The sequence below is a fragment of the Phascolarctos cinereus genome, unplaced genomic scaffold (assembly GCF_003287225.1).
Source record: "Phascolarctos cinereus isolate Bilbo 61053 unplaced genomic scaffold, phaCin_HiC Scaffold_4;HRSCAF=312, whole genome shotgun sequence".
Lineage (NCBI taxonomy): Eukaryota > Metazoa > Chordata > Mammalia > Diprotodontia > Phascolarctidae > Phascolarctos > Phascolarctos cinereus.
This window is the reverse complement of record NW_027555847.1, coordinates 280,342,731-280,355,268: the sequence shown is the minus strand read 5'-3', so window position 1 is coordinate 280,355,268 and position 12,538 is coordinate 280,342,731. Positions and strand designations below refer to the sequence as shown.

The 12,538-nt window shown below is 36.0% G+C and overlaps 1 protein-coding gene across 1 annotated transcript in view; it reads right to left on the bottom strand.

Moving 5' to 3' along the window:
* Positions 1 to 525: 525 nt before the first annotated feature.
* The window catches only part of MAN2A1 (mannosidase alpha class 2A member 1), a 205,063-nt gene continuing 193,050 nt past the window's right edge, over positions 526 to 12,538 (bottom strand). Inside the window, exons 21-22 of the mRNA XM_020968826.2 lie at positions 6,364 to 6,471; positions 526 to 3,266 (exon numbers count right to left, since the gene is read on the bottom strand). Coding sequence (XP_020824485.1) covers positions 3,114 to 3,266; positions 6,364 to 6,471 — 261 coding nt within the window. The 3' untranslated portion in view covers positions 526 to 3,113. The remainder of the gene's footprint in view (positions 3,267 to 6,363; positions 6,472 to 12,538) is intronic.

The window sequence follows — 12,538 nt, the reverse complement described above, 5'->3', positions numbered from 1 at the left end:
TGTCACTCTCTGCCCTACCAATGCCTTCCATGTAAGATGAGCTCCCAGGGCCTAGCAAAGAGCCTCTCACGCAGCCAGCATTTAATAAATGCTTTTTGACTTTACTTATGGATAATTACAATTCTCTCTCTCATTACTTTTACTGTCCTCCCCCTGCCCACAACACAACATACACATATACCTGGGTATTGACTTTCTGTGAAGACTGAAAACTTGACAGGCAGATTTCTGTTTTAAGTTTGAGTAGAAACACTAAGCTAAGCACTATATCAACAGATGGATATAGAAAAAAATAGCTTTTATCTAGTATAGAAGAAACAGAAAAAAGTAACTGAAAATGAGGCTACAGAGTCCCAGAATTCTATCCTAAGGAAGTACAGAGGAGCTAGATCTGATTTCCAAGGTAGAACCCAATTAAGATTTACATTCAAAATTCATCTAAAGAAATCAGGAGAGTCCATTCTGGAAAACATTTTTATATTTGTTAGTACACTATAGTAAAGAATTAGACCAAAAAACATGAGACACTATAATATTATTTTTATTAGAGACCTTATATTTCCCCCAAAAGATATAAAATCTTCCTAGAGAAAATATCAAAACCTGTTGAATTCAATCTGTTTTAAGGAAAGTATGGGCAAGATAAAAGCAATCTCTCTCTCTCTCTCTCAACAAAGTAATGTAAAAACATTTCAGTATAGATACACTGATGTGGAAAGTAATTACAATGTTTTACCACATTTTTCTACAGAATTTTATTTTTATCAGTACTTGTAGAATACAAGGATCCTGGGTTCTCAATCATCTCTGTAGCTCTCAAAAATAAAACAGAGAAAATTAAAGCAATGGAAAACATGGTTCTTGAACATTTGCAATAAATGAATGAACAACTAAATGTATAGCTGAAAAGATTCAAATATCTAGGTAACTTGACCACAACTTAAAGAAAGGTCATTTTCTTAATTTCCCTGATGTTCTACTTTAGAACTCAAAAAAGAAAAGAAACTTGCTGGTTAAAGAATATATCTGCATTATGTTTGAACAGCTGGTAGTAAAAGTAAAGCTGATACAAGATGCTGATGAATGGAATGGAACATATCCACCCAAAATAATTTTAACAGGCAAATATACTTTTTATTGCATCAAAATATTTGCTTTATAGCTGATCAGAATTTAGGGAAAGGTTATGAATATCCAGTTTACCACAGAATACAGTGATCTCCCATAGGAAGGTTTTTCATTTAAGATTCAATTAAAATACTGGATCTTTTTTATTGGAACTTTCCACTGGCAATCCAAAATCTGTAGATTTCAACAAACAGGAAGTTTTCAATCACTGCACCAAGGAAACTTACAGTACATATTTATTGCATGAAGTTATTCACTTGTAATGTTTTATCCATAAAGGCATTGCTTGTTTATTAAAGGTGAATGAAACTTATGAATATACTTAACTTTAATAACCTCCTTAGCATCTGAATCTTAAGTGAAAATTCAGAACTACAGAACAACACAGAAACCCCAAGAGGAAAAAAAAATTAGTTTTCATACTATTTATAACAACGCATAAATGACAGGAGGTAAAGTATTATGCAAATTTAAAATTGGCAAATAAATTCTTTCTAATTAATGGGAATTTATGAAATTCCACATAGACTGAAGAATCAACTTAATGACAGCTATTAAAACATTTTTTTTAAAAGGATCCATAGATCCCTTTAAATGATATGGTATGGAACAACAAACATACTGTGGCACATAGACATGAGACTCACTCATGTTGAACTTAGTAGTAGTAGTAATAATGATAATAATAATTAAAAAAAGATTTAAACTGGATGAGCCAAATGCTCAAAATTCCTATTATGACAGCTATGAAGAATCTATATATCTTATCAGACTTTGGGCACTGACATTTAAACATATAAATGTTTCCAATATGGTTAATAATCTATGAAATGTACAGTGATGCCTGGATTTTGCATTTTTACAAAATCTTTACATCAATTTGCAGTTTCCTTGGCAGCAGTGTATTTTGATTAACAGTGTCCATCTTCCTGCTGTTTCCTTCTTACATCTTAGTACATTCAAAAAGTCTAAATGTTTAAAATAACATCAGCACAAGGTTAGTGAGACAATACAGATCAGAGTGTGGCCAGCATTGTCAAGCAAAAATTACACAATTTAAGTATCATATAAACTAACCACCCCCTCACCCCCAGAACAGTAATATGGACACCAAAAGATTTAATGAGACATATAAAAAAATAAGGCACATTTATATCTTGATATGGTAATCTTGATATAGAAAAACCCACCTCAGAACACTAATGTTCCAATGGGCTATCTAAAAAGATACCTTATGGTACCCCAAACAGGTTTATGGTACCTATGGAATTACTTCTTTTTTTAAGTGACAATGGAATAAATTGCACCTATCCCACTTTGTCAAGTAATGAAAATGTCCTTTTTTTTACTACATACTGGCAGCCTGGGGTGATGGTAAGGGAAGGATGGATAAGCGAGGAAGCAAAACAAGAAGTAAATTAGAGGAAGGTATGAAAGTTAATCATTCATATCACAAAGGCTCCTGGATTGCACTTCACCACAGAATTCACCTCTCCACAGTACAAAATAAGTTAAAAAATGTGTAACTTGTATGCATTATTGCAACTATTTGGCCATTAGCTATTACCCAACAGCTGTTTATCTCATTTCACTTAAATACTGAAATGTGATACTAACCATCACAATTTTCATAGAAATTGATCAAGGATCAGCGAATACTTTAATAACCATCTCATAACCCCAACAAAGACAAAATTAGCATTTAACCTGAGACTAAATCTGTTGTTGATAGGTTAACGTCCTTAGATATTTCTTCTTTTGTTGCATTAATTTATGCTGACAGTGGTGTTTCATGATAAAGAACTAAAAAATTGTTAAAAACATGGCTTTTGTGGGGAAAAACAAAAAACTTGGTTGAAAGAAAATCACAGAATTCATGTTCTCACAGTATCCAGAAGCTGGAATAACAATGTGCTTCTTTATTGCACGTCAAATCAAGAAGATACAAAAGCTATTTCTTCACAATCCAAAACTGAAAGCCAAGTTCATCTCAAATGGATTCGGAATGTACTGATTTCCATGGGACTCATGTTGATATCACTTGTATTTCTGGTATCGGGAGGTGAATGCATCAAAGATAATGATGACGGTATAAGACTTTGAACAGTAAATTCATTAAATAGCTTGTGTACCAATATCTAAAAAAAAAATGATAAAAAGATTCATATATTTAGATCAAATATGTAGAAAATAAAAAAATCTACAGGCCTACAAAATTTCCCACCATCTCTGCCCCATTACTTAGACATTTCCTTGCTTTACAGTAATTTGGATTTCTGTAGTTAAATTTAGTCAGCTTTCCAAATAAACAAATTCAGTGACATACTAATCAAGACATTTATTAAGTAGTTATCATGGATAAGACCCTATGGCAGGTGTTAGAACAGAGAAATTTAACTTAAATATATTTTGTTCCCAACAAGATTTTTTAGTACTTAGACATGTACTAATTGTAAGGTTCAATTTCCTCACTTTAAGAATAAGACCCTCAAAAACTCAAGGGAAATTGGAAGAGAAAAAATATTTAAACTAACTATTGCAATTGCAGTGGTCTACTACAGATTACATATAAAATGTGAACTAATCTGTATTTCTATGTCTTTCCCCTGTCTTTTCTCTTTAACTTTTAGATCAGTTGTGGTTAGAACAATAGAGGGCTTAGCTCTAAATAGATCAGGGATTCTTAACATTTTTTTGTTAGTACCTTATTGAAAGACTGGTAAAACCTATGGACTCCTAAGAAAAATGTTCTTAAATAACAGAAGGAAATGCTAAATTTCAGAGTTTAGTGAAGAGAAAGATTTATTTTTTTTCCTATCCAAACTCATGGATAGCTTTTAAATCTGTCCAAAGAACTTAGTTTAAGAAGTATTAAAGTACATGCATGATCAACTGCTGGTTCTTTTGGTGAGTGTGTGGAGAAAAGTGTGAACGGGAAAATAATATGGAAACTGTAGACACTGACAAATGGAAGACTGAGAACCACCGACATATTTTGAAATAGTAAAAAACATTTTCAATGTAACTCTATTATTAAAATAGCAATTAACCAGTATTTACAAGATCATTAAAGAAACACATATTCTATGTTCAGAGACCTGAGTTCAAATCCAGCCTAAAACAATGTTTAGCTGTGTGATGATGGACAAAGCACTTAAACTCTGTCTGCCTCAGTTTCCTTAACTTTAAAGTGCATATAATAATAGTACCTATCTCCTAGAGTTGTTGTGAGGATCCAATAAGGTATTTGTAAAGTTCTTAAGCACAGTGCCTGACACATAGTAGGCTCTTACGAAATGCTTATTCCATTCCCTAATGTCCAGATAATAAAAGTAAGGCTAAGATACAAGTTGTTTTTTAGGGATGTTAAAATAACTGAAGGTCACCAAGTTTATAATTTTCACCAAAAAGGGTTAAAAGAATCCATAAGCTTTATTCAGATTTGATTTTGTGAACTGTATATAAACATATAAAAAAAGTTTCAGAAGTGGCAATCATCCAGGAATATTTCTATAACAACATCCCCCTACTTATTATATATGTACAGTAAAGTCCTATGATATTTTATAGCTACAGTTTTCATGAAAATAAATGGTTAAATTTAAAGACTCAGAACTTGAACCCTGACAGGTTAAACAGTACACCATCCATACTAGAAAATGCTTCAAGGAAAAGAGATGACTGTTCTTAAAGTTCTCTGAGATAATAAATTCATTGTAAAATTACAATGTTAGAACTCACAGAGAGTTAACCTTCACCAAAAAATTTCCCTTCTCTCTTCCAATCTGGAAGACTAGGGTTCAATTCCTGCTTCAGGCCTTTATGGTCTGTGTGTGTGACTTGGGAAAAGTCATTTCACCTCTCTGAACCTTATTTTCCTCATCTGTAAAACTTTAAGTTTGCACTCAATGATCTCCAACATCCCCTTCTAGGGCTAAACCTAAGAGACTGTAAATTTGGCTAGGTTGTAGAGTGTGGAAAAGGGAGTGATGTAAAACAAGGCTGGAAAGGTAGGTTAAGGTCCATTGTGAAGGGCTTTAAAAGTCAAAGAGAAGGGCCTGGTGTACGTGAGTAACAAGCCACACATTGGCTTAAGGAAAATCACTCTGGCAGCTATATACGGACAATGGAAATGGAGTTGGGGAGACCAATTAGGAGGCCATTACCATATATCAGAAAAGAAGTGATGAGGGATGGTAAATGTATGAATAGTGAAAAGGGGACAGAGGTTATAGATGTTATGGAAACAGAAATAGGAAGATTTGGCAACTGACTGGATATATGTGGTAAGGGAGAGTGAGGAATTGATGGTAATGTCCAGGTTTCAAAATAAGGAGACTGGAAGAACAGCAGTGCCCTAGATATTCACTTGGAGGCAGCTAATTGGCAGTGTGCCAGACTTTAAGTCAAGATGACTCGAGTACAAATCCTGCCTCAGACACTTAATTGCCGTGTGACCCTGAGCAAGTCACAATCACTGTGCCTTAGTTTCCTCATCTGTTAAAAGGGGAAAATAATAATACCTAACTTTTAGGGTTCTTGTGAAAATCAAATGAGGTAATATTTGTAAAGTACCTTGAAAACTTTAGAGCACTAAATATATGCTAACTTGCTATTATTTCTAGTCATTTCTAAATTATGCCTATTGTATTCTTCTTCCCAAAAGAACCACCTTGAACTCTCCCTTATCTTAACTTTTTTGGCCACTGCCAAACAACACTGCTTTGAGTGTACACTGATTCCCTGTCCTCCCCAATGCTTTATTTATGATCTTTCCCCATTAGGATGTAAGATCGTTGAGGGCAGGAACTGTCTAATTTGCTTATATTTGTATCCTGAGTGCTTAGCACAGTGCCTAGCATTATTAAGTAAGCACATAATAAATATTTTTTTTCTTTCATTCAGAAACAGGAAAGTTTGGATCAGGTATGGGTCAGTGGGGAAGTACAGAGAGAGAGAATACAATGAATTCTGTTTCAGGCATGTTGAGTTTGAGATGTCAAATACAGAGGGTCTGAAGTATACAACAGGCAGTAGGTGATGTGGGAGTGAAATCTGGAAGAGTTTGGGGCTAGATATACAGATCTGGGAGTCATCTGCATAAAGAGAAATACTATGAACCCTCTATGGTTGATGAATAAGTAACCTGAATGTTGCTATTATTTTCACATCATTACAGAACATTTCACACAATTATCTGTTCCAGGAGGGAGAATTTCAAACACTTTAACATACCTTTCCCTGAGTAAGTGAGCAAAGTAGTCCACTCCCATTAGAGAATTTACAATCAAATCCCTTTCTATGAAGTATTAAGGCGGCCTCATCTGATGGTCCACTGTCTTCCTGGAAATAAAGAATGCATCAAATTAATTCATGGCAGACATTAAAATAAAGTTTTTATGAATGATGACATAGCAACTGCCCTAGATCTCAATACTCCTATTATAAATGCTAATTTTATTGAACATTTAGTTTAATTTTTATTCAACATTTACTGAACATTTAACAGTTTTGTCTGCAGCTTTTTTCTTTCTCTAACCCAACCTCCTGTAACCCCATTCTTTCAAAGGTGAACTGGGTCAGGAGACTTAGAATACAATCTTGGCTGATTTAACCACCCTCTCCCTCATAGTATCCAAAGCTCTTTAGTTCTTTCTGAAAATACTTCACATTCTAAATAAAGTCCATTATTTTTCCTTAAAAAAAAGTTCATTATTTGTTCAAATAAAGAACTTCAATGGAGTATGTCTGATACACACACTAGCTGCATAAAGAACAAGAAAAGTAGTTGCGATCTGGTCACTTAACAGTTTATCCTCTATTCTCAATTTAAATTTAGATTGCATTACTTACTGAATATCCATTTATGTGAATTATAGTAATATTTTCTAAAAAAACACTTCATTTTCACACTAGTGATATTTAAATGAAATTTCACTTATCACATACTAAGCAAACACTTTTTTTTGGCATAACATAAAATATATAAATGGAGAACTGGTGAATATAACATTTCAATTCATATTGCAAAATATACTCTTGTTAAAGGGTCAAAATAATGTTTTTGTTCAGTTGTTTTTCAACTGTGTCTGACTCTTCATGACTCTATACTGGAGTGGTTTGCCACTTCCTTCTCTAGCTCATTTTGCAGATGAGGAACTGAGGCAAACAGGGTTAAACGAGTTGCCCGGGCTCACACAGCTACTAAGTGTCTGAGGCCAGAGTTGAACTCAGACAAGTCTTCCAGATTACAAGTCCAATGCTTTGTCCACTGAGCCACTTTTGTTTTATTATTTCATGAGGTCTCATGGAGTCATTAGCTTCCACATTCTCAATTCTAATTTTTAGGGAATGATTTCTTTAAATGAGCTTTTTTACAACTCTTTTTCCATCTGGCCAATTCTGCTTTTTTTTAAGGGGTTTTTTTTTTGATTTTTTTTTTTGGCCTCTTTTAGCAAGTGGCTGTCTTTTCATAATTTTCTTCCTTTATTCTCATTTCTCTACCTAATTTTTCCTCTACCACTCTTATTTGATTTGATTTGAAAATCAGTTGTAGTTCTTCTAAAAATTCTGGTTGGGCTTGTGTGTGATTCATTTTTTTTTTCTGGGAGGTTTGTATGTAGTGGCTGTTTTGACTTCACTTTCATCTTCTGATTTTGTGTCTTGCTCTTTCCTGTTACCATAGCTTTTTATGGTCAATTTAATTTTTTTTTGTTTGCTCATTTTCCACACTGTTTCTTGATTTGGAACTTTGCGTAAATGTTGGGCTCTTTTCCCAGTGTGGCAAAGTGAGGGGCAGTGTTTTAAGTTTCTGACTTTTTTGCACTGCTGTTTTCTGAGCTAGTTCCGGGGGTTTGAAGTGTTTGGTCCTTCCAAAGTGGTGTGATCTAGGGAAAGGTGTACAGTCACTGCTCTTTTTGTCTTCACTTTGGACTTCACCCAGCTTGGGCCCCTGATCCCTTAGGATTACAGTCAATATTGCTTCTGAAGTCCCCTTCTCCCTTGGATCCAGAAACTATACTATTCCTCAGGGTCCCTGATTTCTTGGAGCCAGAAGTGTTACTACCTTCAGTGCTCCTGCTCCCTCTTGACTGAAAATGCTGCTCTTTGCCCTTGGACTATGACCCAAAAGTGGGTATAAGTAATGGGGCTGCCAAACAGCATCTGATACTATGTCCACTGCTACTACCAGGGTACCTTACAATCTCTTTTTGACTTGACTACCTCTGTCTTGACTGTCTCTGGCTTGAGAGTTACTGAAACTATACCATTTGGTGCATATATGTTTAGTACTCATATTTAGTACTTCATTGCCTAGGACAGGGCTTCTTAAACTGGGGGGTCACGACTATTAGTTTAAGAAGCACTGGTCTAGGGTACATATTTAGCAAGATGTAGTTTCCTTCCTTATATCTTTCAATTAGATCTATTTTTGCTTTTGCTTTGAAATCACGATTTCTATTCCTGACTTTTTTACTTCCACCAAAGCATAACAGATGGTGCCCCAGCCCCTAACTTTTACTCTATGTGTGTCTCTCTGCTTCAAATGTGTTTTTATAAACAATATAATACAGGATTCTGTTGTTTTTTAATCCACTCAGCTATTCACTTCCATTTTGTGGGTAAGTTCCTCTCCATCCTATTTTTCTCTTTTATGTCTCTCCCCGCCAACCACCCAGTCTGCTTTCATCCTGTCCCTCCTCACAAGTGTTTTGTTTCTAACCACTGCCTTCCCAATCCACACTCCCTTTTATCAGTCCCCCCAGCCCCCTTTCTACTTCTTTGCAGGGTAAGATAGATTTCTATACCCAAATGAGTGTATTTTATCTTCTCTTTGAGCCAAATCTAATGAGAGTAAGGTTCAAGCATTGCCCCACACCCCTCATCTATCATTTTATGGCTAGATACCATGGGTATGTTTTTGCTATTCAATGTCAAAACTAGATGTTGACAACATAAGAACAATACATGGGGGTGAGAACAAGGAAGGATATTTTTATATGTTAGCTTCTTTAAAAATAAACGTATTTTAAATGCCAGAAAATTGGGCTCTTTATGACAAATAGGTTTTAGTTTTTAAAAATTGAGATACAAGGGGCTTGATTTTTAAATGTAGAAGCAGGGAAAAGGGCAATTTGGAAAAAGTCTCTAGGGCTTACAAAAGGTTGAATCCTGGGTATGGTTATATCTGCAATATTCAGTCATTCTTTGTCTTACATTTATTTGTAAAGTATTCAACCCTGGTGCTTATCCCTATCCTGTATCTACTTTTATTTTCTTGTTTATGGACACTTTCCCAAGTTCCAGAAAATTTAAAATTGCCATGTTAACAATCCAACCCTCCTCAATATTGTTCTGAAACTTAAAATATTTCTATTCTCTACCATTCACATCACTAGTGAAATTATTGACATCCAAAGGTCCAAGCTAATCCCTTATTTCCTTCTAAGCAGATGCCAAATCAATTCCAAATGCTTCTCTCATCTAAGAGTGGAGTCAAATCCCTAACCTGTTATTCTTTTCAACAGAAATTTCTCAGGGGCAGAACCAAGATGGCGGAGTGAAAGCAGTAACTTGCTTGAGCTCTCCTCCAAACGCCTCCAAATACCTATAAAAAATGGCTCTAAACAAATTCTAGAGCAACAGAACCCACAAAAAGACAGAGTGAAGCAAATTTCCAGCCCAAGATAACCTGGATGGTTGATCAGAAAGGTATATCGCGCTGGGTGTGAAGACGAGTGCAGTGTGGCTTGGGCACTCAGGCTGCAATGAACCTGGAGCAGGCCTCAGAGGACCGAATCTCAGGCAGCTTCCAGACCTCTCACAAACACAAAAGACAACTTAGAAGGGCAGTGGGAAAAGTGTTTCTGCTAGGTCAGAGCCAGCTCCAGAGCCCAGAGCGCAGGTGCTGGGCCATGGCTTCGTCCTGAGCTTCCAGCCCACAGACTGAGGGGGATTTCAGGGATCTATTTGCCAGTGCTGAGGCAGAATCTCTTGCTTTGCCTGTGCTTGGATCTGGGTCACAGTTCTGGGCAGTGGTCCTGGTGCCAGGAGGAGTGCTGGCTTGGTGGAGCTTATAGTGGCAGTGCAGAGAAAACCTTCACAGTTCCAGGACAGAAAGGAGTGCTTGTGGTCACTAACAGACCACAACACAGGCCAGGAAAGGAGTAAACACCTCGCCCCTTATCATATCACCTTGGAAGAACTGAAAATTTACAGGTCCCTACAAGTATCTCTGAAAACAGCTGTAGAAACCCCAAATCTTGGGACAGTACATTCTCTACACTGGAAGCAGACTCTTACCTTAACAAAGAGTTTAAAACTCAAGTAATTGGCTGGGATCATGAGCAAGCAGCACAAAAAGTCAGGCTATATTATCTTACTTTGGTGAAAAGAAGATCAAAATATACAACCAGAAGAAGACAACAAAGTCAAAGCTCCCATCCAAAGCCTCCAAGAAAAATATGAATCAGTCCCAGGCCTTGGAAGAGCTCAAAAGGGATTTTGAGAAGCAAGTAAGAAGAGAGGAAAAACTGGGAAGAGAAATGAAGTGATGCAAGAAAATCATGAAAAACAAGTCAACAGCTTGCTAAAGGAGACTCAAAAAAATACTGAAGAAAATAACACCTTAAAAAAATACCCTAACCCAAATGGCAAAAGAGGTCCAAAAAGCCAATGAGGAGAAGAATGCCCTAAAAAGCAAAATTGGCCAAATGGAAAAGGAAGTCCAAAAGATTACTGAAGAAAATACTTCCTTAAAAATTAGAATAGAGCAATTGGAAGCTAGTGACTTTATGAGAAATCAAGACACTGTAAAACAAATCCAAAAGAATGAAAAATTAGAAAACAATGTGAAATATCTCATTGGAAAAACAACTGACCTGGAAAATAGATCCAGGAGAGAGAATTTAAAAATTATTGGACTATCTGAAAGCCATGATCAAAAAAAGAGCCTAGACATCATCTTTCAAGAAATTATCAAGGAAAACTGCCCTGATATTTTAGAACCAGAGGGCAAAATAGAAATTGAAAGAATCCAAAGATCTCCTCCTGAAAGACATCCCCAAAAGAAGTTCCCAGATCAAGAAGAAAATATTACAAGCTGCCAGAAAGAAACAATTCAAATATTGTGGAAACACAATGAGGATTACACGAGATTTAGCAGCTTCTATATTAAAGGACTGAGGGCACGGAATATAATATTCTGGAGGGCAAAGGACATAGGATTACAACCAAGAATCACCTACCCAGCAAAACTGAGTATAATCCTTCAGGGGAAAAAATGGTCATTCAGTGAAATAGAGGACTTTCAAGCATTCTTGATGAAAAGACCAGAGCTGAATAGAAAATTTGACTTTCAAACACAAGACTCAAGTGGAACATGAAGAGGTAAACAGGAAAGAGAAATCATAAGAGACTTATTAAGGTTGAACTGTTTACATTCCTGCATGGAAAGATGATATTTATAACTCATGAGACCTTTGTCAGTATTAGGGTAGTTGGAGGGGAAAAATTATATGTATGTATGTAGATAGATAGATAGATAGATAGATAGATAGATAGATAGATAGATAGATAAATAGATAGAGGCACAGGGTGAGTTGAAGATTAAGGGGTCATATCTGGAGAATAAAATTAAGGGATGAGAGAGATTATACTAGGAGAAGAAGAAAGGGAGAGGTAGAATGGGGTAAATTATCTCACAAAAAAACAGAAAAGGCTCTTACAGTGGAGGGGAAACAGGGGAAGGTGAGAGGGAATGAGTGAATCTTATTCTCATAGGATTTGGCTTAAGGAGGGAATAACATACACATTCAATTGGGTATGGAAATCTGTCTTACCCTACAGGAAAATAGGGGAAGGGGACAAGAGAGCATGGGGATGATAGAGAGGAGGGCAGATTGGGAAAGGGGTAATCAGAAGCAAATACTTCTGAGGAGGGACAGGGTCAAAAGAAAGAATAGAATAAATGGGGGGCAGGATAGGATTAAGGGAAATAGAGTTAGTTTTTCACAACATGTCTACTATGGAAGTGTTTTGCATAACTGCACATGTATAACCTATATTGAGTTGCTTGCCTTTTCAATGAGGGTGGGTGGGGAGGGAGGAAGGGAGAAAATTTGGAACCCAAAGTTTTAAAAGCACATGTTTAAAAAAAAAGTTTTCACATGCAACTGGGAAATAAGAAATACAGGAAATGGGGTACAGAAGTCTATCCTGTCCTACAGGAAAATAGAAGGGGAAGGGGATAAGAGAAGGGGAGGGAGAGACAGAAGAGAGGGCAGACTAGCGGAAGGGGTATTCAGAATGCATGCCATCTTGGGGTGAGATGGGGTGAAAATTTGGAATTCAAAATCTTGTGGAAGTAAATGTTGAAAACTAAAAATAAATAAATTTATATATATAAAAA